Source organism: Medicago truncatula, chromosome 5 (genome assembly GCF_003473485.1).
Source record: "Medicago truncatula cultivar Jemalong A17 chromosome 5, MtrunA17r5.0-ANR, whole genome shotgun sequence".
In the NCBI taxonomy this organism is placed as follows: Eukaryota; Viridiplantae; Streptophyta; class Magnoliopsida; order Fabales; family Fabaceae; genus Medicago; species Medicago truncatula.
Genome location: NC_053046.1, coordinates 30730851 through 30756133, shown reverse-complemented (window position 1 = coordinate 30756133; position 25283 = coordinate 30730851). Strand labels below are relative to the sequence as shown.

At 34.0% G+C, this 25283-nt stretch overlaps 4 protein-coding genes across 6 annotated transcripts; 2 read left to right on the top strand and 2 right to left on the bottom strand.

Moving 5' to 3' along the window:
* The first annotated feature begins 307 nt into the window (after window positions 1-307).
* LOC11409378 (ribonuclease E/G-like protein, chloroplastic) lies at window positions 308-12573 on the top strand. 3 transcript variants are annotated; one of them, XM_039834189.1, is made up of 15 exons: window positions 308-609; window positions 1563-1669; window positions 2459-2640; window positions 3021-3273; window positions 3351-3617; window positions 3714-4495; window positions 4609-4926; window positions 5058-5099; window positions 6112-6236; window positions 6437-6584; window positions 8318-8390; window positions 8883-8995; window positions 10434-10553; window positions 10842-10997; window positions 11823-12573. In XM_039834189.1, the coding sequence occupies exons 1-15, from the start codon at window positions 515-517 to the stop codon at window positions 11964-11966; spliced, it is 2925 nt and encodes a 974-aa protein (XP_039690123.1). In that variant the 5' UTR covers window positions 308-514; the 3' UTR covers window positions 11967-12573. The 3 variants fall into 3 exon arrangements, with proteins under 3 accessions (XP_039690123.1, XP_003615550.2, XP_024640129.1); XM_003615502.4 differs by having other exon boundaries at window positions 309-609; window positions 3351-4495; XM_024784361.2 differs by having other exon boundaries at window positions 313-609; window positions 3340-4495.
* A 577-nt stretch (window positions 12574-13150) lies between these two features.
* On the bottom strand, window positions 13151-15329 carry LOC11406287 (uncharacterized). Its single transcript, XM_024784055.2, has 3 exons — window positions 14209-15329; window positions 13909-14115; window positions 13151-13437 (listed from the first exon to the last, which is right to left on the bottom strand). The coding sequence occupies exons 1-3, from the start codon at window positions 14731-14733 to the stop codon at window positions 13297-13299; spliced, it is 873 nt and encodes a 290-aa protein (XP_024639823.1). The 5' UTR covers window positions 14734-15329; the 3' UTR covers window positions 13151-13296.
* Window positions 15330-15634: 305 nt separating this feature from the next.
* LOC11405790 (uncharacterized) lies at window positions 15635-18084 on the bottom strand. Its single transcript, XM_024784054.2, has 2 exons — window positions 17816-18084; window positions 15635-17634 (listed from the first exon to the last, which is right to left on the bottom strand). The coding sequence occupies exon 2, from the start codon at window positions 17595-17597 to the stop codon at window positions 15897-15899; it is 1701 nt and encodes a 566-aa protein (XP_024639822.1). The 5' UTR covers window positions 17598-17634; window positions 17816-18084; the 3' UTR covers window positions 15635-15896.
* A 4036-nt stretch (window positions 18085-22120) lies between these two features.
* Window positions 22121-23185, top strand: LOC11405789 (F-box/kelch-repeat protein At3g06240). The gene has a single exon (XM_024784924.1). The coding sequence runs from the start codon at window positions 22121-22123 to the stop codon at window positions 23183-23185; it is 1065 nt and encodes a 354-aa protein (XP_024640692.1).
* Window positions 23186-25283: the final 2098 nt, after the last annotated feature.

The window sequence follows — 25283 nt, the reverse complement described above, 5'->3', positions numbered from 1 at the left end:
TTTGCCTTGATTTCCATCCTTAGATTAATCACATGGTGGATATTTTGACATATGTCCGATCCATTTTTGTGTTAAAATCCGTTCCTCAACAGATCCATCGCCGCTTCCAAGAACCACCGACCTTCAACTTGTCGTCGACCGCCACACACCCACCGTCCTGGTTGTCGAGCGCCACCCTTTTTAATCAAAATCTTAAACCTCCATTTTCATATAAAACACTGCAGAAAATCCAAACGATAGAAGAAGAGGTCGATAGCGGAACGACAATTAACAACATGTTGAGAGGAGGAAGAAGACGACAAATACTACAAAAAAGTTGAAACATGTGTCAAAATCTGAACCAAGAGATTAAACCAATGGTGGATATTGAACAAAGTCACATAACTTTTCCCACCCTAAAAGTTATTGAATCCGGATCCCTATATTTTATCCAAACCTCTTCATTTCTTCACACACTCCACTCTTTGTGCTAACACAAACTCATGAACTCGTGTCAAATTCCATTGTTGTCTTCATGTTAATGGAGTTTATTGCTGAAGTTGGTTTTTTGCACCACCCTCATCACCTTTTCACACCCTTCTCTAATCCTTACACACTTTCACCAAAGAGGTTTGTTTTGTTTCTCTCATTCTCAATTTCTTATTGCCATTTTTTCATCTGGGTTATTGTACCACCATGAAAAAAATGTATACCTAATTCATTGCATGTGCCTTTTGTACTTTTTATTATTTTTTGGCTATGATGTTTTTAATTTTTTAATTTAGACGGAAAAATTGTTCCTTTTCACCATTTTGTTTTGATAAAAAGGGTTTTTTGAATTTTGTTGTAATTGTTGTTTGGTAGAGAGGGTGAAATTATGCTGTACTATGTTTCATGATATAGTGGCAGTAAGGGTTTGTATTGTGGATTGTGAATGATTGGCACTTCCCTCATTTTTGTTGTATGATGAAGATTTGAAGGGATTTTGTTAAGATTTTCAAGGTTTTCGAGTTCAACCCTAGCGCGCCGCGTTCACTTAGTCGTCGAATATTTTTATTAACGTTGGCATTAAAGTATGCAAAAATCTGTAATTGATAAATTTTTAGAGAGGTTTCGTGGTTTAGTTGATAGAAATGAGTCTTATAGCCAAATGATTAGCTTAACTAGATATTTCATTTTATGAACAAAATCTAATCTAACTTAGCTGAAGCTTTTGGATTCTAAACACCTTCAGTTATTTTTTGTTCAATGTGAAATTCTTGAATTGATATATGAAACAAGGCAAGATTCTTGCTCACAGTCACCATCGAGAACACAATTGTACCATAACGCTTATTATTTTTCACTAATTGGAGCAAATAGTAGTTAGTTGTTGTACTGATCGGTCCTTATTTTGACCCATTTGCTAGACGTGTAGCTTACATTAATCACAAAATATGTATTGATGGGATGATTGAAGATAGGACATTGATTTTTATTATGATTTTATAGTTGAAATATGATATGCACATTCTTTTTAGTGTTAATTGTTTCTCTCGTTTTGTTTGTCTTGATTGCACTTATGTATTAAAATATTGGGACAGGCATATATTCCATCATGCACCACTACATGGAGAATATAGATTCATGTGCTGTCTGAAGAACCATAAATCAGTTAGAAGATTAGCTTCATTCACAACAACGCAGAAAGGTAATTCAGACATCTTTTTGTAAGCTCTTGTTGGTTTATTTGTTTATGACTTCATTTTTTAGTTACACGACTATCTCTTTTCTATAGCCTAAATATTTCATGCTTTAACTTGTTTTGCTGGATCCTTATCACAACGGAGTTGTTCAAGAATTAACATCCAAATATGCAACTTCCAGTTGTATTTCAGCAGAATCTGATTCGAGCTTGGTTTATTACATGAATAAAGGACCGAAACTCAGCAACTCAAGAGTTGTATTTTGTTCTTGTACGGATAAAATTACATTTTTATATCTTGTCCTCTGTAGTTAAAGAAAATTAAAGTATTACCCTGATGGATTAATAATTTAATAAGATTCCATTGATATGTTCATAACAAGCAATGCAACATGCCACTTATTACTTCTTTCAATTTTTTGAATGATTCGAACTGACATTATGAATTGTGAACAATTTCTTCATTTTTTAACTAAATGAAGCAGGAAGTCGACTTATTTTAGTTTAATTCTATTGCACAGCTAAATGCTGCAACTAAAACTGCAACGACTTTCTTCATGGTGTTAGCTACATTAATCGTTAATTTTTTTTTTAATTCTCTTCATTATTCTATGAGGCAAGGTTACTTTTTAATTCTGCAATTTCATTCACTATCAAATAAGGCATCTTTTAGTAGTATGAGTTCTGTACAGATGCAAGTTTTCCTTTTGGCGTTAGTGTTCCTTACCATGCTTTCTTAATGAAATTTGCTCTTGTTTAGAATGAATGATGAATCTGGCCTGCCTTATTTATTAGGAAATTCAACCACCAGTGTTGATGATCTATGCAAGATTATTTGGACTGTAGAAGCTGATTTAGAAGATGGTCATCTCCTGTACATAACTGGGGACCCTGCTGTGTTAGGCTGCTGGAAACCCAACATGGCTGTACTAATGTCTCCTACGGAGCACACTAATATTTGGAAAGCTGAATCTCAGGTAATATCACTGGGCTGTCTGTATATTTATCTAGTTGTACTGAGCTGAGTTTTGAATAGGGTTTTGTACACCAAGTGAAACATATAAAGCAAACCTACAATACATTGTCAATGATATAAAGAAATCTCCCATGTTATAGAAGAGTTGTGCGTCTAAAGCTTTTTTTATCTCCGGAAGGAAATCCGCAACACTGTAGTATGTATTCTATGGTAAATGATAGGAGGCTTGTTGCTACAAAATTATGCATCTGCCAAATCATAGTGCTCCTTTCATTAAAGTTTAGATTATTATATGAAAGCTTCAATATTCTTGAAATACCGTATAAACGTCAAAAAAAAAAAAAATCAATACAAGTGACTCGGTTGTTATTTTCCTTGCAGATTGCTTTTGGCTTGAACTTTAAATATAACTATTTCATTAAGGAAAAATCAAGGTCCTCAAGTGACATTATTTGGAAGCCTGGACCAGCATTTTCTCTTTCAGTACCTCTCACAGCTCTAGCAGATAATGAAATTGTGGTGAGGGATTTATGGATTAGGTCCAATTTCCATATTTCTTCAGCTCATGCATGGAACCCCTGCACTGAGGAAACGTATCTTCTAAAGCAGCCCTCTATTTTTTTTCCAGTCAAAGGTATTATTTGATATTTTTACACTACTCCAGAAATATGTTTTCCTATGTTTCTGAACACTCAAACAGTGGTTTGACAGATGAACGAAGGAATATGAGTCTCCTTGAAAATGATTTCCTGAAGACCGAGACACTCATTTTGGAAGATCAATTATTTTTTGACAGTGAGGACATGGCGATTTTGAGTAATAAGGATTCACATCCTATTAACGTTCTTTCTGAGAATTACCAGCCTGTTGAGGAACCCTGGTTACTGCATTCACTGCGTTCAGTTATCTCCGAGGATAAAACAGAATCAAATGAATCTAAAACTAATGACATTGTGAAAGAACAGGTGAAGTTGGTAGATTCAGAAGAGTTGTTACCTGAAGAGAGCAGTAATGCAATTTTAAAAGACCCCGTTTCCACCATTATACTTATAAACTCATCCATGAAGTCGGTAGATTCAGAAGAGTTGTTACCTGAAGAGAGCAGTAATACAATTTTAAAAGACCCTGTTTCCACCATTATACTTATAAACTCATCCATATGTACCATGCAAAGAATTGCAGTTCTGGAGGATGAAAAACTGGTTGAATTATTATTGGAACCAGTGAAGACTAATGTGCAAAGCGATAGTGTATATGTGGGGGAAATCACAAAGCTTGTTCCTTCTATGGGAGGAGCTCTTGTTGATATTGGCAATTCTAGACCCTCTCTTATGGACATTAAGCCATACAAGGAACCATTTATATTCCCTCCATTTCGTCGAAGGACAAAGAAACAAGAAATTGTTCTTAAGGGAAAAAATGATCACATGTCTCGTGCTACTGACATTCCTGGTGGAATACGTGACATACATTCTGAGGATGATTGTTTGAAATCTGTACACAATGACTATGATGAACATGAAACAGATGATGATTTTTGTCTTTCAGAAGTTCTTAAGGAAAATGTGAATGGTAGTGTGGTTGATGATGAAGTAGAAGCTGACTTTGAGGATGATGTTGAGGGAGCTGATGTTCATACAGAAGGAAAAATGAATAACGGTTCTCTTTCTTTAGGCATGAATGGGTCTATCAATTTTCATATTCTGCCAACAAAAGATACAAAGAGAGAAATGGGAGAAAATAAATGGATCCAAGTTCGTAGCGGAACCAAAATAGTTGTCCAAGTTGTTAAAGAGGGTCTTGGTACGAAGGGTCCCACTCTGACTGCTTTTCCTATACTAAGAAGTAGATTCTGGGTATGTGGTATTTATGCCTGCAACTTGCGCAAAGTTGGATTGTGTATGTTCCTGTTCTTTCTCATAAATCATCTATATGGTGTTTCATCTAAATTAGACTTGCTGACCTGTAGGTTTTGACTACACGTTGTGATAAAATTGGAGTCTCCAAAAAGATTTCTGGTGCCGAGCGCACAAGGTTGAAAGTTATAGCAAAGACATTGCAGCCAGAGGGTTTTGGCCTCACCGTAAGAACTGTTGCTGCTGGTCATTCTTTTGAGGAACTGCAGAAAGACTTGGAAGGTTTGCTTTCGACTTGGAAAAACATTATGGAAAATGCAAAGTCTTCTGCTCTTGCTGCTGATGAAAGGGTGGAAGGAGCTGTTCCTGCTATTTTGCACAGGGCAATGGGTCAAACTCTCTCAGTGGTCCAAGATTATTTCAATGAAAATGTTGGTTCTGTTATTAATTTTAGTTCACTCCAATGAACTCTAGGATGTTTAACTTAGCAATATCTAATTAAATTATAGAAGAAACCTGTGGTATAATATCTTCTGATTACAGTTTATATGATATGCTTCAGGTTAAGAAAATGGTGGTCGACTCCCCAAGGACATTTCATGAGGTATGTGTAACTTAATTGTAGAAGTCTAAGTTGAAATATTAAAACTGGAGAATTTTTGTTTCCATATGTGAACAACATTGGCTTTTGTTCCCCTCATAGAGAGGTTAGCAAAAACAGTAAGGTATTTAATTCACTTTGACAAGTGGTATTGAACCCGACTGTAGGATAGCCTGTCACACATCGGTTTACCACTTTCTGTTAGAAAATGCCACCCAAAGCCTGCAGAATCTTATCTTAGACAAGTACAAGATTTCAACTTTATTCCTATATTAGCATGCTGATTCAGTTTTGTTGTAGCAATGTTTTTTCTTTAGAATTTGTGGTTGGACCTAACACAACCCCACAAAACTGACTCGTGAGGACTGCACCCACTTATAAACACTTGTTCTGGCCATATCATTTCCAATTTGGGACTCTTTACACACACCCCTCACACCCAGAACTGGACATCTAGAGTGTGACCCGAGTGGCCCGATAGCGGAACCTAATAGCATGTGGCCCATGGATCTTGGATAGGCTCTGATACCATCTTAGAAGTTATGGTTTGGGCCCAACCCAGCCCCACAAAACCGGCTTGTGAGGTGAGGACGGCCCCACTTATAAACACATGCTCAAACCCTATACTTAACAGTTTTAAAAATCGAACTGGTGAGACCTACTGATAATGATTCAATTAGTTAAATCATAGTTGATCCTGATGAATAAATGATTAAAAAGGTAAAAAAATAAAAACTGTAAAAAAATAAAAACCCGGATCAACCAACTGTGGTTCAACAATCAGACTGTAGTTTAAGTGGGACCAACCAAAAAACTTGCTGGCTCTCGGTTGAACCAGCCAGTTCGGTCTGTTTTCTAAAACATTGATATGTATGAAAAATACGATATGAACTGTAATAATTATTTTTTTGCAACTACAAATATTATATCAGCGACAAATTTAAAATTTAGTGTACAAAGTACAAACTGACATCACTTCTGTTCGATAATTTCAATATTTTTATTTAATTTTCAGGTGACGAATTACCTTCAGGACATTGCCCCTGATCTTTGTGATCGAGTTGAACTATATAATAAGAAGGTTCCCCTTTTCGATGAATACAACATTGAAGGAGAGCTTGACAATATCCTCAGCAAAAGGTAGATTTTGTTGCTTCTTTTGTTCTTAATCTTCCATCTCTTGCTTATATTGTGTATTATCCATGTCTTTATAGTAGTCTGTTTGCTGATATTCTTATATAAAATGTCTACTGGTATCTTGCTTTATAGGAAACTTGATAGTAAAATTTGTTACATGCAAGTTTTTATTTATTTTTATTTTTATTTGGATCACTTTTTAGGGTTCCACTTGCTAATGGAGGTTCTCTAATCATCGAGCAAACTGAGGCGTTAGTTTCTATTGATGTAAATGGAGGACATGGGATGCTTGATCATGATACTTCCAAGGAGAAAGCTATTCTAGATGTCAATCTTGCAGCTGCAAAACAGGTTGGTTGATGTTGCAGTCTTTATTATAATATATTTGTTCATCACTTAGGCTTTAATAAATAAACTTGGCATATTTTTTACTTATGCAGATAATAACTATTATATTTATTTTCATGAAAAAACTGTTTATTCTTCATTATAATTTAAGAAATGCAATATTAAATTTGGAGTTAAAATTTAGTTTAGTATCAGCATAATTTTTATACACTATCTAGTTTAAGAAACTCCGTGTCAAAATAAGATATCTCACTTGCAACAACGCTCTTGAGTAATATGTAGTGTCAGCGTTCTATTGAAGTTAAGTATGTTTCATACTGACACCGAATTTAACTTAAATCCTATTTGTATTACTCCGTGTCAAAATAAGATATCTTACTTGCAACAACGCTCGAGTAATATGTAGTGTCAGTGTTCTATTGAAGTTAAGTATGTTTCATACTGACACCGAATATAACTTAAATCCTATTTGTATTACTCTGTTGGTTTAGAGTGATTAATGATTTCATTTTGGATTAAGTAGTTAAAGTGTGAATGTGTTAATGCAGTTGGTCATTTAGGTTCCAGTAGCAGTTTATTGAAATTCAACAATATCTCATTTAAAGTTCTTTACTACATGCAATCGAATTTGTCTCATTTTTTGCTTGTAAAGAGATAGTCAGGATTTTTAGGAGGGAGTGTATAGAAATTTGTGGCCTAACTCATCCTTACAAAACCGGCTTGTAAGGTGAGAAGTGCCTCCTCTTTATAAACTCTTATCAAGAGTCCTATCTAACCAATGTGGGACTAAATCCACCCCCTCAAAGCCAACACGAGGCAACTCAAATGTCGCAATTAGGCGACTAAGGGAGGATCACAATAAAGGCAGATTTCCAACAGAATGTGAATTTCATCAATGTACTGATCTATAAGGATCAATAAGCAAAAGATTGTTAAACAGGGTTCCTACTAGCAGATTAGAATAATACTAAAGTTAAAGGGGCTTTGAAAGTGGGACCCATCCCATTAGGAAAGGGGCTTTGCAAGTGTACGTTTGTAGGAATTGGAAATTGTTAAGTGGTCTTGGGTCTCACTCACAGAAGGAAGCTCACGAGACACTCTTCGTTAATGCCCAAGTCATTCATGAGTTTTCACCTAACATCATTGGTTTTAGGAGAGTTGATCATTGGCGTGCTATTATAAGCCTTTGACCAAGTGATCAAGATTCAAGTCTGAATATCTCCATTCTTCTTAGACGAGGTTGAGTTTTGGTGTTCATAAAAGTAGACCTGTCCCCTGTGTATTATCCATGCTTCAAGCTTAGAGGGTTCTTGCATGTGGGGGTACTGCTATGATAGAATATTTTTTTTATAGGATTTTACAATTCATATTATGATCTCACAATTATGATCTTGAGACTCCTTACCAGTCCTAGGTAGGATCTCGATTTGAACTACCTTATCCCACATTGACAAATATATGGTCAGAGTAGTCCATACTTTGTGTAATGATTAGGCAATTCTCATCTGTTGAGCTAGCTTCTGGGTTGAGTTATCTAGGCCAAATTCTGAGATTATTTGTATTTTGACAATCTTGTATGATAAGAAGTTATATTTCATTGTTGACGATCAATTCTATTTCTGTTTTATATATCTTAAAAATAAAATTATACAACGTTCATGGTTTGTTTTGTCCTGAAAGAATAATTCATCAGAATCATGTAGTTCAAGCTCGTTAATGATACTAATGTGTTACAGATTGCAAGGGAGTTGCGACTACGAGATATTGGTGGCATCATTGTGGTAGATTTCATTGATATGACAGACGAAGGTAATAGAGATCTACAACTTGTTTGTGTAAATGGTTTATATGGTTGTGAATTATCTTGCCTGTTTGAAACATCTTTAGTGTCGAATAAAAACTGGGAAGGGCTTCTACAAAGGCTGAAGTGCAAATATAAATAAATTTTTGCAGAGAAAGCGTGAAACAGAACCTTTTAAGCCTCTTCCTTTTATGTGTTTATGTATTTCCACCTAGTTTAGATTTCTTGACATGATATGATGATTTTACCCAAAGAAAACTATCCTTAATGAAAAGGTAGGGACTGAGAGATGTTACTGATTAAGTATTCTAGCATCGATATAAACAATCTTCTGAATGTTGTAAATATAAGTTGATGCGATGGTATATATCCTAGGGACAAAATTGTTCATATTTTTTTTATGCCAATCTGAAATGGTACATCCCTTGATGTTATCAGAATCAGACTTAAAAGTTATTACTATTGTTATTTATTGAATTTTTTTCATTCTTCTTAATCAGCAAATAAAAGATTGGTCTATGAAGAAGTCAAGAAAGCCATTGAGAGAGACAGATCTGTGGTGAAGGTCTCTGAATTGTCAAGACATGGACTCATGGAAATAACACGAAAGAGGGTATGTTTGTTGTTTGCTGTGGATATATTAGCTATGTGTTAGTTCATGAAACAGTATGTTGCATTAACATAACCACGAAAACTGCTGTTCACGCATGTTATAGGGATGAAAAACACCAGTAAAATACCAAAATACCCCCTCTGCAGTTAACTGCCGAGGAAAAATAAAACCGGCTGCAGTTAACTGCTGAGGAAAACCTCGGCAGTTAACTACCGAGGAAAATGAAAACCCAGAATAGTCTTCTCGAATTTTCAGTTCTTCCTCTTCTCTCTGTACCTCATAACCCTCGCTTCACGATCCATTCCACATAATTGTGTTGCTCCTTGCACCCCTTGGTTACTATTCACATCCCTTTAAACCATCGATTCCGATCTGAAATTGTGTGATATCTCTGACATGGTGTTTCCGTCTGGCACCACTCCTACGTCAAGTGAAGATGACGAAACCCGCTAATAACAAATCAAATCATTATTAATTAACTTCTAATGGTACTTATGACTTAATTAATTACTTGATTAAACAATACTTACGCTATGGCTAATAGAATGTGATGGATAGTTAAAGGAAGATAGCTTTGATCTGCAAAAATCAATGTCAAAGCAACCTTCTGAGTTATGATTCATCATCGGCGCCGGAGTAGAGTAGGTTCCAGAGCATACATGTATGATGATGATGATAATTCTGGGTTTTCATTTTTCTCGGTAGTTAACTGCCGAGGTTTTCCTCGGCACTTAACTGCAGCCGGTTTTATTTTTCCTCGGCAGTTAACTGCAGAGGGGGTATTTTACTGGTGTTTTTCAGCCCTATAACATGTGTGAACAGCAATTTTCCATAACCACTAAGCTTACATTTAGCTTTGTTGAAATGGAAAAAATGGACACAAATGTGGAAATAGGTTGTTGTTTATATGAATCGTAGTGAGTTTTCTTCTCTTCTTTTCCTATATAAACTTCCAATTGTTTTATTCAAGCATATCTTCTGAAATGGTGTTCTAATTTTACTTCATTTTATGTTATTGGGTCATGTTAACTTGTGCCCTTAGGGCACATGTTAAGCAACCCAAAAGTAGAAATTGTTTCTTAAATTTTGTGCATTTAATTAATTAAAAGTTGGAAAATTAAATTCAAATGTATTAATTACAACAAAATATTTCCACTTTTGACTCTTTAACTTGTGCCTTAAGGGCACAAATGTATTAATTACAACAAAATATTTCCACTTTTGACTCTTTAACTTGTTATTTTATGCCATCGTCCTCTATGCTTTTCTTACCTCAAACACACTACAATGACAAACGAAAATATCTATAGATTGAAAAGAATAATGCTTGAACTACTGTTATTTAAGTTGCATTCTGGTTGATTGTTGGCATATCACTCAATCAATTTTAGTAGGACTTGTCACAATAAATTACAAATGTTTTACCAATATTTGACAGGTTCGACCAAGTGTGACATTCATGGTTAGTGAACCATGTGACTGTTGCCATGCCACAGGCAGGGTTGAAGCTTTAGAGACTTCCTTCTTCAAAATTGAACAGCAAATTTGTCGTATTCTTGTAAGTAGACACTTTCTATCTCAGAATTTTGTTTTGGCAATAAGATCATGAGGCGAAAAAAAAAAACTTTCATTAAAGTTTTGTGTTCTGTAAGATGAAGTTTAGGCTCTCATTTTAAGTTTGCTATAGTGCATATTACCTACCACAATAAATGTTTCTTCCTTTGTTTCTCAATGTTGTTGATAGCTCATTTTCTTATATCATAACAGTGTTTATTCGCTTCATTTTCGTAATTTTTGAGGCAATTTCGTGAGTTTGATTTCTTGTTTGTTTTTATTCTTATTCCAGGCAACAATGAACCATAAGGGAGAACCTCAAAAGCCTAAGTCCTGGCCAAAATTTATTCTGAGGGTTGACCATCATATGTGCACGTACTTGACTTCAGGGAAAAAGACAAAACTTGGAATATTGAGCAGTTCTCTCAAAGTCTGGATTCTCTTAAAGGTATAACTGATCAACACATATTTCTCTTTGATGATTATGCTTATGCTGTTATTCTAATATATATATTTATTAAATCTAGTTACTTTAATTTTGTACCATATGCTTTTTTAACTTTTTTATCCATTCTCATTTATCAAAATTGCTTCCATAAAATTGTGGTTGTGGCATTACTTCAGCTCCTTTCTCCATAGTGATGCTATAGTATATTTCTGGTAGAATATATTTTGTAACAGTTCACTTTGGAATAATTTTAATTTTGAAAGAATGAGTTTATAAACAAAAATGTTCATTCAGAAGTAATTTTGGGTATAATGAGTGAAGAGATGTCGAAATTACTTTTGTTTAGAAGTAACAATTGAATAAATTTCAACCCAAAATTAATGTTGGGCATAACAACATCCAAAATTAATATTACCACAGAATTACATTTGGGGGTCCAATACTAATACTGATTGTGAACCCTTATAGAATTACATTTACAAGTTAAATGCTACTGAATTAATCCTTTAACATTAAAATGATATAATGTTTTGAAAATCTGAGAACAAGCAGAAAACAATTGTAATATGCAAAGGAAAATGCTCGAAATACAATCTTTATCAAAACAGACACAGCTTGTAGTGAGTAGTTGGAATTTTTTTTACTGGTGTTGGTTTTTGTCTTATAATATTCATTATTATAAAGCCTATATAAAATTGATTTTTGATTGATAAAACATACTATGAAATTGATTGATATATCATATATGAATTAATATTTCTCTAAGGCTCATAATCTTCAAGTCCTGCATTTCTGAGCAATAATTAGCTGTTTCCAATTCTTCAGGTTTCCAGAGGGTTCACCAGAGGAACTTTTGAGATCAAACCATATACTGATGACAAAGTCGGTAGAAACCAGCATCAAGTTGCCGTTTCGAAGGCCAAACCAAAATCTACTTTTGTTCGAGTGATAAAATCAAAAGCTGGGTGAAATAGAGGATTTTGTTCCATTTTTCTTACCTGAATTTTGTATATGCCATACATGGCTTAGAAGAGAGAAATAGTAGAGTCCAGGGTGGAAGTTGGAAGAGCAAAAATAATCTGGTTTCACTTTTGAGAGTCAGAGTTAGAAATCGGCTGTTATAGGCGGATTAATACCGATACCACCCAAACCTCATAAAAGGAGCATTTTGTTGTGAAGAACTAAACTTTCTACAAAGTGATTAGCAATCACAGCTTCAAAATTAATAATACAAAAAAACAATGGCAATGAAAGGATGAAAAAGTGAGAGTGGTGTGCTCTAGCAGTCATTAGGTATTGGCCAGAGTAAGCATTTTTTACATCAAGAATCTAAAACAATGATGGAAGGATTGTTTTCCTGTCTGAGGGAAAAATGATACTTTTTAGAGTAACATTGCAATCATCATAAAGAACAATAGCATGAGGAGAACCAACCTTAGGCTGCCAATCCATTGGCTTTGACATTTTTATAATTTATGAATTTGTTTAAGTAGTGCTACTCTATGAAAGTTAATTACATATTACTTGTGTTAATACTATTTATTTATGAATTCAAATATTTTATTGGTTACTTGTACTTTTTATTCCACTTATAATCAGTGTTCTATTTGTATTATTCAGCTGGTCTAAAATTAAAACTAATGACACGTATAATATCCCACTTCAGAGTATAATATCCCTCCAAATATCTTTGTTTGATGATAAAAAATAGTAACTTAGTTCATTTTAAACTAAATTTCAGAACAAATTCTCTTGTAAAAACATCAAAAGATAAATCAGTTCGTATATAATTTTAATTCAATATAAATTTCATTTAAAATTACATATGCAACTGCTCGCTCAAACACTAAATAATTTGTATAAATTGGCCCTTGTGATATTTACCTAAGAATCAACAAGGTTATTGTATTATATAGGTCTTCTAAGTTGTTTAGCCCTAAAAAATCCATATAGGACCCTTTGATTATTAAACACTTAGAAACCATAGCCACCACATATATATAGTTGTCAAATTAATCCAACTATGCAGTCAATTGTCTGAAGGCACTAGTAATACATACTTCACAAGGCATTGAAACAATCCATTAATGACACTATTTTAGACAGATATGGAAACAGAAAACAGAAAAGATTATTACACTAATAGATGGTACAAAAACAACTTTCATTCATTTCAAATGCAAGTGATGTTCAAATATATACATTGGTTCTTCTAGTGACAACCAAAAGCTGCTACAAATGAAAACAAAAGTGATCCATCCCCAAATTAGAAGGAATCAATTAAAACATTTTGATTCTTTTACACCAACTTGTAGTAACAATTGTTTGCACAGATTAGAACCTCATATCCCTTGCCACATGGACACTTGAAAGTAAGGTTTAAACTCTTATCAACCCACTCCACACTAACAGCTTCTTCATAATCATTTCCCGATTCATCCTACAAAAACATAAATGATATGCGATTTAGTACAAAATGTCACCAAATATCGGCTATAGTACTGCAGCGTATCCGAATTTGAACAAACCACTACTTTCTGTGATCTGTGAAGAAAAACTTTTCTACTTACTAGCATTAACGTATATGACTATTGCTTAACCCCAGAAGAGAAATTATGTGAATAACCAAGGAAACATTCAATTACTTCCCATAAATCCCAGATCCTACATAATTGAATTGTTAAAATTTTTGCACACAAATTATGATTACAAATGCAACTATGATCAAATTCAATACCTTCCCATAACCCCTGGATCCTACGTAATTAAGAAAGCACAACTAGGATATACATAAAAATAAGAAAAAACTTATAAATTTATGAGCATAACTTGTAAGTACCAATTAAAGAACCAAATAGATTGAAGATTACAATAGAAAAGACAATCACAGCTGAATATTCAAGACATGTACCTGAGATATGACTTTTTCATCATCAGCAACAAAAGAGTCAAGAGAGTGTTCTTCTTCTCGTTCTTGTTCTTTTTCATCTTTTTCATCTTCAGCATCAGGAGAGGGCTCTTCTTCTTGGTGTTCTTTTTCATTTTCTTCCTCGTTTTCCATAACTTCATCCCACACTTTCTTCATTTCTTTTAACCGATCCTTCATCCTTTTAAGCCTCTACAAAAAAACAACCAAAACCCATGATCCCAAATAAAAAAAAGATTACTTTTTTAGCAAGAAACACAAGTTTCATAATAATCCAACACATACCAATGAATCAGATTCAGGTGTAGTTTTTTCAGCAGAGTTCAAATAACAAGAAACTGCTTCTTTAACCTTATAAGGATCAATAACTTCATATATACATCTACTGATCGGAGGCAGAGGCTGCAAAGCAGTTGACGGCCCTTTTACCGGCATGGATTGATTCGGCAAGGTGCATGGATCAGAGACACAGCGGCTAAGAGCATTCCCACGGAGACTGAAAGGAAGTGTAATGGCAGAGAAGCCATTACGCATGAGATTGCTTGCGTCAAAAGAATGCTTCTTGGATGATGGTTGGTGAGCAGATGATGATGATGGTGGTGAACGGCGTTTGACAGAGTTGTTGTGAGTGTGAGGGATCAACATGGATTCTTGTTGAATCTGTAAATCACCCATTCTTCTGAATTGTTTTTGGTTGTAAAGTAAGTGTGAGTGGCAAAGAGTTATGAAAAAGAGGGAAGGTTTGATTATATATATAAGGTATACTTTGTAGATGCAAAATCCTTTATAGACCCATTGTGCCCTTCTCATTGTTTTCTTTTCCAGCTAATAACTAAATGGAAAGTATTGGAGACGATGTTTGTTCAGTTTAACTCTCAAAGGTAAATCACCCCTTTTCTACAACTATTTCTTTACAAATAATGCATTGTCTGTGTAAAAAATGGTTTACATATGCAGCCAATCCAATCACATCTTATTGCACTGATATTCGTCAAGATATTTTAGGAACTAATATTACAAAGTGATTTATAGTAGTCAGATATGATTTGATGTAGTGTTGGACAAATTGCTGTTGTTTAGTACCCTGCTTGTCTCATTTGAGTTTTGCACGTTTCTAGAATAATGATTTAATTAGTTAGTGAAAGCCCGGTGGTGAAGGCTTGGAACTCAGAAGCGTGCTCATGTCTAAATCTTAGGTTCGAATCTCCCTAGTGCCAACAATTCCTGTCTTGTGTCAGTCTATACAAGGTTTTGCTCCTGGCTTCAAGTGGGCCCCCGCTAGTAAACAGTGGGATTGGACCCCAAGTTTAGTCGGTACTTAAGCCGGATTTGAGTTTAAAAAACCATAAAAATAGTAGTTAGGTGAGTTGAAATACAATATATATAGGTATATTAGTGAAAAGAATTAATAAAATGTTGCATTGATATTCTGAAGGGACAAATAATCCGAGACATAGATATTGTAAAAGGGACACATATAATGAGCGGAGGGAGTACAAAGTGTTGACAAACAGTGGTTTTAGCGGCTCTATTTGAACAAACTGCTATCTCAGCATGAGAAACACAATCAAATACCAAAAATAGCGTAGCCAACACCCCCAACATGTAACAACTGAAATGGCTATTATGGTTGCATAAAACTTAGAGTGAATTGGTGTGAAGAAGCAGAAAACTAAATCAACTTATGAAAATTAAACTAAATAAAGCATCATTAAAAATAATAATAAATAAAGCAATTTTGTTTCAGCCAATAATTAGATACATGAGATTTAAGCATAAAACAAATATTAATTAAGAACACCAAAACCTCCAAGGTGCAACACTACTCTTACAATACAAAACTAAATGATTTTACTCCTCACTGCCACAACTAAAGGTTACTAAAACTCAAATGCAACACATAAGAACTAAAAGTACAAGTGAGTATGTTTTCTCAATGTATGAAACATTGGAATTTCGAATCTTACACAAATTTAGTTTTCAGCAACATTACATGTATTGATACCATCCTTGCAATCACTGGTCAAATCATTGAAAGTTTCAAGTTGCTTCTTACCTCTCAAGAACACTTCTGTATCAATGGATACTCTCATGTAACCATCAAATTCTACTGGAACGCCGTTATTGAGTTTTGTTGTCTCAGAGTACCATTCACTAGTCTCATCCCAAAGTTCCTTATACTCGTCGAGAAAATGTGTTGAATACTTATCCTTCAGAGGATCAAAGAAAGATGCATCAGGTTCATTTGTAGCAATGTAGAGGTTTCTTCCTTCGTCAACCTTGTCCCGTAAGGTTGAGAGAAGTGCATCGGGGGAGGTATGTGCATCAAGATTTGGCCAAAGCTCTTTGTTCCTCGCCTTTTCTCCTCTCACAACATGAACTGAGTCATAATCCCAGTTTAACCTTGAAGCGATTGCAGACACTATTTCCATCAACCGCCTCGATTTCCATATCAAATGCCATGGCCTTTGAACAACAGATTCTGTCTCTCCTTCACAGACTCTATACCAATAGTTATCAGGCTCGACATCTCCAAACTTTCTCATGATTAAAGCATCTTTCACGTCTATAAGTTTCATTGGTGTGACCCTGTAATCCTCCACCAGATGAAGATTCATCCCATCTTTTTGTTGCCACTTACTCCAATCTGCCCAAAACTGATCCTTGTCCAACACAGACGCCGCCTCCTTCAAATGCTCAAAATCAAAGTAAAACCTAAAATCTTTGCCTTCCTCATCCTGCTTCGATGAAGTGTAAATCGAAGACAGACATATGCTCAAATCCATAACCAATGTTCGGTTTAGGTACTGAGCTTCTCCTAGAGCACACAAGAAACTCCACAAGAAATGATTCATGCTCTTACACCTATCTCCACCACCCACATAAACCAAGTACTTACCTTGACTAAATGAACTTTCCGACTCAACTACAGGGAGGCTGTCATTCACAAATTCTCCAACAACCGGCAACGCATTCACCTGATCCAGATTCGAGGATGTCTTCTCTAGTCCAGCCTTCTGATTCTTCTTCCTCTTCCTCGCATTCATACCAGTATGATAATCCCCCATACTAACAACACTAAACGTACAATTCTCATACTTTTCAATCACAAACCTCCTATAATCCTTATAAAACGCCGCAGCCTTCCCATCCTTCGGCCTATACCTCCATGCCATATCACAGGTACTATCATTCGAACCCGGAACAGGTTTCCCAAATTTATAAAAATGAACATCCTTAAACTTCTCAATAGTAGCCCTCATCATCAAATGAAAAACCTCAGGGTTCTTACAATCAATAGGACCTGAATTCCCCTCACACTGAGTCACCTCAGCCTCATTAGTCTCGCCGCTAACCGAGTTATCAACATCAGTCATATTAAGAATAGAGCCAAACACAGACTCATTAGTAGCCATAAAATCCTCACCAGTTTTCACAACACTGTTATCAGACTTAAAAGTAGCATTGGACTTAGAAGTGAACAATGTTGTAATCTTAGTTGAAGGATGAAACAAAGGATCTTCAGGTTCATAAGTAGCAGCCATAATAGTGAAAACCAAAACGCCAACAACAAACACGGAAAAACAAACATTCCCAATCATGGCCATAGTATTCTGACCTAAATTCTCTGGTCTGAAACCTCCAGGTCTAGAAAATGCAGACCGACCCAACATTCTTAATCACTATTAAATCAACCCCAAGATTTATAACCTGCATAAAAATGAAAAATTAAAGATACCCTTTAAGCTAAAATGGATTAAAATAGTAATTAGAGGTATAAAGTTTCGATTTTTATGATTATTAAGATGTAGGCAAGTAATGAAATTTCGAAGATCTAGGAAATACCCTTTTGGCTAAATTGCAAGATCTGAGTGTAGAAATGGAAACTAACCTGATAATCTTGGGATCTATGCAAATGAGGAATCAAGTGAAAGGGAAATCACTGACACCAACGTTTGTGTGTGTGTGTGTGTCACAGTGACAAAAAGTTTATGTATGTGTTGTGTTTCATTTGTCAACTCAATAATAGAGGTTTTTGTTAATTAATTAATTAAGTAGTGTTTGAGATTAAGAAATTATTGATTAAGGAAGAGAAGAAAGTGTGAGATTGAGATAGAAGAAGATTTGGGTGCAATACGCACCTTGGATGATGAGGTGGGGAGGCATGAAGGAGACAAAGGTATGACGTGGGGAAAAGGGACACATGGGTGTAATAATATAAGCACTAAAGTCATGATAATAGACAATTTCTATTCACTTAATTAAAATTTCAGTTAAATCCAATTTAATTAAAATTTAATGTGATATTAAAATAGATTTTGTTAAATAAACTAAGCTTGCTTAAGTGAATTGAGCTTCCTTAGAAAATAGAGTTCACTTAATTCACATTATATAATCAAAGTTTATGTATTCTTTGTACACAAAATGAGTTTCCATAAGCTACATAAATTTAATAAAATTTTCGTATGTTTACATGCAATTCGTAGGTTTAATTTACGTACATAATGTAAATTGAGTTTGTGATGAATACAAGTTTTTAGATATAGTTAAAATATATTTTATTTTAAAGGTAACTTTTTTTTAACAAGCCAAAATGAAATTTATTAATAACTCAAATATGCTTCACTGCGCACAAGGTGTGCAACGAAGAAACACAAAAAAAAGAGATACAATTTCACCGGTGCCTATTACGCAAGCGCCACCAAATAAGAAAATAAATTGATGAAGGGGCTAAATAACGACACCCATACAAAGTAGAGGGTGTCACCACCAATCATAATAAGCAAAAGCGAAAGATGGCAAATGAGTCTTAAGCCACAAAAATAAAACAAGCTTTACTTTGTCTAGGATGATGAAATGATCAGATGTCTTGTTGTTGAAGACTCATTTGTTTCTTTCCTTTCATATGATCCAGACACAAGTGAACCAAATAACCTTTAAGAATGAATGAGATGATTGCGGAATACCCGCCATGTAGCAGAACTGATAAAAGTGATCATGTATCAAACAAGGGGGAAACTGATGTAATCTGTAACCACTACCAAAGAAGAGGCCACACGCTCCCCAAAGAGGCACATACTAAAAAGAGATGCTTGGGTGTCTCATGGGAACCGCAACATGTCGGACACTGATTGAGGTCCTCATTGATAACTCCCCGACGTTACAAATTGTCTTTGGTAGGAAGACGATTACGGAGAAGACGTCATGCAAACAAGGAGACCTTCAAAGGGATATGATTGTGCCAAACATCATGAAAGCGTTCCCTATCTAAAGGTACTTTCGTGTACATGAGGAATTGATAAGCCCCACACACAGAATAACCTTGAATAAGATCTAACAACCATTTCCACCTGTCATAAACATGAGTGTACAAAACAATGTTATGTAATAAAACAAAGCACTCTCTCACTTCCTCATCACATAAACAAACGACGTCTCTACACCCACGCTCGTCCTCCCTCCTCCCACCCCAAGTAGATATACTTTAAACATAGAGTTTTTAATATATAGATGTGAATGTCTTTTATATTGGTTGCCATGTCAATTTAAAAGGTGTGTGATGAGAGATATACTTTTTTTTTGTATTATTCTTGGTAATTATATATATTTTTTAGAGAATTGAAGGCAATTATTGTAATCTAACGAATTATGAACATAATGATAATTTTTAACATTATGTGACCAACAAACTAATTTTTTTTTTTGCAAAAACCCAAAAGAGTGTAACAGACCATTGCTGTCTTTTATCTTTTTGAGAGATTGAAACTTGTCTTTGAAATTATGAGATTTGAATTATGTTAGTTCTTGAATTTTTTGAGTAAATATTAGTTTTTTAATTTTATGAATTTGCAAATACATTTTTAAATACTTGTATTAATATTTTTGGATTATATTAATAGTTCTAAAGTACTAGTGAGCTTTTGTTTAAAATTTAAGTAAAAAATAATGACCATTTAAGTTTTGCTTTTTTTTTTTTTTTTTTTTTTTTTTTATAATAATGACTAGAGGAGTAATTTTATATCAACTTTGAAGTGTTGAGAAGTGAGAATTTCCCGCAATTTCATACGTAATGTAATTTATGTGGAAAACTTATAAGTGTTCAACAACAAAATATATATACATCCCTAAAAAAAAAACAAAATATATATACAGCTAAATTTTTCCTTACGAAAGCAAAATATACACAATAAGAGTTGTAAAGTTCTTTTATAAAAAGTGTTGAAAAGTTGGAAATCATATCAAATCTCTCTATATATTTTTTTACTAGATGATATATTGTGCCATTTAGGGTGGGAGACCACTTTAAATCTCCTATTGTAAGAGACCTTTTTTTTCTTCTTGCAACTAATATGATCTCTTTTTAAATGATACTACAAGTTCTACTACGTTTTTCAACAATTAATAAAATACATGTGTTTTTGCACGGATCATGTGATATATATAAAATGAAAATTAACAGTATTAATGTAATATTTTTCTCCTATATATAAAAAAAAAAATTAAATAGTCGAATGTGTCAATTGTAGATTTTATTTATTTATATATGCGAAAATAAATTTAAATACATTTTCCATGATATATATATATATATATATATATATATATATATATATATATATATATATGACTCGAGGTGTAGGTCTAAAAGACTTGCACCAAATCTCAAATGTTATGATTGATTGATCTTCTAAAAACATTCTCTTTTTTTTTCTTTTTTTTTGTCTCTTACACCAGAAGTAGGGATAGAGATCCCAAAAAAATAAAATAGGGATAGGGATCCCTTCAATTCGCATAACTCCATGGAAGGCACCCTTAATTGTTTATTTCCTTCATCCACAATCATCTTAGCCTCTCTAATAAATCAAGCATATCAGACTGATCAAGTTCGGTATGAGACAAGATTTCTTCTACTTGCCCAAAAGTTGTAGTATTGTTTTGTTTCAATGATTTATTTAGGGATGCATCCATATTTTCCCTCGTGCAGCAGACTTCTCCTGGTGTAACCATGTATGTATATACAATGATTGCTTATGCAAATAAATATGTCTTTATGTATTATTTATAAGCATGCTAATGTAGTTTATGAAAAAACAATTTATGAAGGTACAATTTTCGTTAGTGAGAATTTATAAATTAAGATAAAAACTTATTTATTTGCATAAACTTTTTTTCATAAGCTCAAAATAAGCTCAATCCAAATAGGGCCTTAAACTCTCGGCAGATAGTGTCTTCAATAAGATTAGCTCTCACTAATATTTATTTATTTTTAAAAAATCATCTATCACTAAATGAAACTTATAAAAAATATAATTAATTTGTCTCAAGGTAATTTATAGAAATAATTTTTTTTTAGAGTAATTTAATGTTAATGGTCACTATGTATGTTGTCCGAGAGAAGATGACATGCAAGATACCATATACTAAAAAAATTGGTCACCGACCGACAGTGGCGAAAAGGTCCAATCAATTGAAAACATCAAACATTTTCATCTTGGGATGGTTATCTTACTGATGATACATTTTAGTTATATTCTATTTTTGATGAGAGATTTGAGAAAAGGGTCAAATATTAAATTAGATTCGATATATTAGTACTGGGGGTATGATTCTTGCTTTAATATTTTAGATTTCGGTAGTGTCAACAAAATTCTTTATCTTCTTTGTCCATTTGAAAGGAATATTATATATTATGGAATCCAGCCACTAAGGAATTTAAGCTCATTCCTCCCAACCCTTTTGATTTTGGACCTAATTGGCATGTTTTGCTTGACCATAGTGAATTCGGTTATGATTTTAACGACTATAAAGTGATTTTCCATGGGAAATAGTTGTTGACGAAATTAATTCTGGCCCCCATATGTGGGAGAATAAGTTATAAAAAAAAATAAAAAAAAAATATTTTAATCCTTTTGACTTTAACTAAAACCCTAACGTGAATCTGAAAACCCTAACTCTTCTTCCCTTCCCACGAAACCAGCACTGCACCTGATTGAAGAACAGAAGAATGGAGAGATGTGTGGCTGCGTTCTCGTCAAAGTCAAATAAACAAAATTGTAAGGTAAGAAGAAGCCAATCACATATTCCTAATGATCTTTCCTTCTCTATTCTTTCCAAATTACCTATAAAACCATTGAAGCGTTTTGGTTGTGTACATAAATCATGGTCCCTTTTATTAGATAACCCTTATTTCATGACCATGTACCGCTATCATTTCGTAACAAAGGATCATTCTTATTATGATAATACCTCTCTCCTCCTACACCAAACATTTTGTCCTTCTTATGGCTGTCATCCTTTCGAAGAAACATTTGAGTTGTATTCTGTTTCCGGTTCGAGGTTTGAGAATAAGGTCAAATTAGATTGGCCGAATATCAAAATAGCGCCGGCATATCTAGGTCAAGCCAGATATGATTCTGGTTTTAGGCTTTTAGATTCAGGTAGTGTCCATGGAACTCTTTATCTGGTTTGTGCACCCAACAGGAATTTTATATTATGGAATCCATCTACTAAGGAATCTAAACTTATTCCTCCTAGCCCTTTTGATTCTGGACCTAATTGGTATCTTTTTGTTGATCATCGTGGATTTGGTTATGACAGTATTCGAGACGACTATAAAGTGATATGTCATGGAAAAGTTTCAAAAAGAAATTATTATGGAGAAGTTAATAAAGAAGTTGACTCCTATTTATGGGAGATATATAGTGTAAGAAGAAACTGTTGGAGAAAACTTGATGTCGGCGTGCATAATAAGCATAAGAGTTGTGAACGGGAACAATTGTACATCGATGGACTCTCACACTGGATGTGTTATGGTGAAACACGTTATTATGAAAGATATATGTTGTCATTTGACTGGAGCAACGAGATTTTCCTTACAACACCCATACCCCCTGTCTCCAACATAAACGGTTGTTTTGAATATTTTTTGGGGATGATACAGTTGGTCCTATTAAATGGGTCTATTGCTTTCATAATAAGTTATATAGAGACAGGTACATTTCACATTTCAATTTTGGGAGAACTCGGTGTAAAGGAATCATGGACTAAGATCTTTATTGTAGGGCCCTTTCCTTGCCTTGAGTGTCCTATCGGAGCAGGAAAGAAGGGAGATATGTTGTTCATAAAGAAAGACGGCGAATTAGCTTGGATTGATTTAAATACCCAAATAATTGAGGACTCGGGTGTTATAACAGAGAGGAGTCTTTGTAAGATAGCAATTCATAAAGAAAACCTTCTTCCTTTTGGAGGAAAAAGTATTTAATAGGCTTTTTTCTGGGTTTCACTTTGGATCTTGAGCATCTTGTGCTAGGATGTGTTTCTAACTATTTGTGTCATTGAGCAAGGATGTTTAATTTTACGTCATTATTAGATTATGTTACTGAGGTAGAATCATCTGTTTCTTGTGCATCTGTTAATGTCATCTGTCTCATGAAAGTATCATTTTCTTTTTATAAGTGAAGATTTGATTACAGTTCTGTTTTTACTGGTTTACTGTTCTATCATTTTCCAACCAATGTGAAGTTCCATTCTCATCAAAGTATCACTAAAGGAGGCACCTACCTTAGTGTTTGTTTTAATTTGCCTTCTCTTCCAACAAAAATTTGGTTTTTATCTATGTTTTGTTGACTTTTCAGTTTTAATTTTTTTCTTAACTCTTTAATTTTTATTTAATTAAGTTGATTCCACATAACTTATTTTTGTGCCACTGAATTAAACTATTTATGTAATCCTCAACTTTAGTTACAAGGGCCTAAGATTGGCTTGGCTGCAGTCGTGAATTCACCAATAGCGAATCTCAGTCATCAATCTACAATCCTAGAGGCTTTGTATACGCAATGTGGATCTCAGAAGTTTCACACACAATTGAATCTCGGCAGTTCATTTCATATCGGTCAGTCCAGATCAGTTATTCCCAAATCCTTTAACTAAGGTAAGGGTAATAGCTGAAAAGATTGTAGAGTATAAGCTTCATCCTGTCCGCATAGTCTTTATTTAGTTTTTGCCTCGACGTTTCGTGTTGTATGAAATTTGTTATATAACTATTAGATCACAGTCCTCATACAAGAAAAACTATGACAGATTAAATATGCCAGGGCCTCCTATATCAGTTATTTGGCATCTCACTTTTTAGAATTCACAATCTGCCAAAGACTCCTACATCACAAAGAAATGTTATCAGTGTGTCATTTAGTTACATGCATCTTGCATGACAACATCATTACTGTTAAATGTGTGTGTGTCAGATCCTTGTGAGAAAACACAATAGATACAACATTTTGCTAATCCTTATGATGGAGTGTGCCAGATCTTTAGGCTTGTTGTGATCGAAACTAATTGACCAAAGTAGGAGTGGAATTATGTCAAATAAACAATTGAAAGAGTTTAACATTTTATACTGAATTAATATTCCAAGTCCCAACACAAGGAATCATCATCCCCTCCTTTGATCTCTTCGATTTTAAGGCTAAGAGAAACCTGATTTTGTAGTGTAAATGTGTAATTGTATTTTATATTGTTGATGTCAAACCAAAAAATTGTCATTTTTGAAGATTAAAATGGATGTGGTGATTGAAAAGAATATCATTAACGAGTAAACCCTCAATTTAGACCCCTCTTTTGTCTAGTCTTTTAAATAATGAACACACAATGTTTTATGATTTCCGCCTTTAAATTTTCTTTTCTTTTTAAATTATCTTTACTTCGCCTTCCGACTGATATTTATGCTATAATGAAGTATTGAAGTGTAGGCCGAACATGTGTGCCGATTTAAATAAAAAATATATAATATTAATTATGTTTTTCATGTTAGCATAATAGTAGTATAAGATTTGAGAAAAAATGGTCCTCGTGAGCTTAACTCATTTGGTAAGGAATAATTCATAATTTGTGCAGGGGCCTGATGTAGTATTTTTGCATCAAACAATTGTAAGTATTTGTATCGTCTCCTTAGGGACTAGTGCGATATCGCGGACCGTTCAACACCAAATATCATTCTAAGTTAAAAGATAATTTGTTTGTTTGTTTTAGTAAGCAAATATAAAATTGAAAGTCGAGAGTAATAGGGCGTAAAACTTATTAGGATTAGAATTTCTTGATCAAGCGTCACACATAACCTAATGACCATACATGGATTCTAGCTTTTCTTTGATATTATCACGTATCCCTCGACAACATCATTCATGTTCAAACAATATTGTGAAATCAATTGTATCATTCAATTATCGATGTCTCAAACTATTGAATGATTCAAGAGTCGATCTTATCGTTCAATCGATGATTTCTCAATCTATTGAATGATAAGAAAGCTTTAGGGTTGGATACACAAGGTGATTATCAAAACATCGATTCCATGTCTAGAA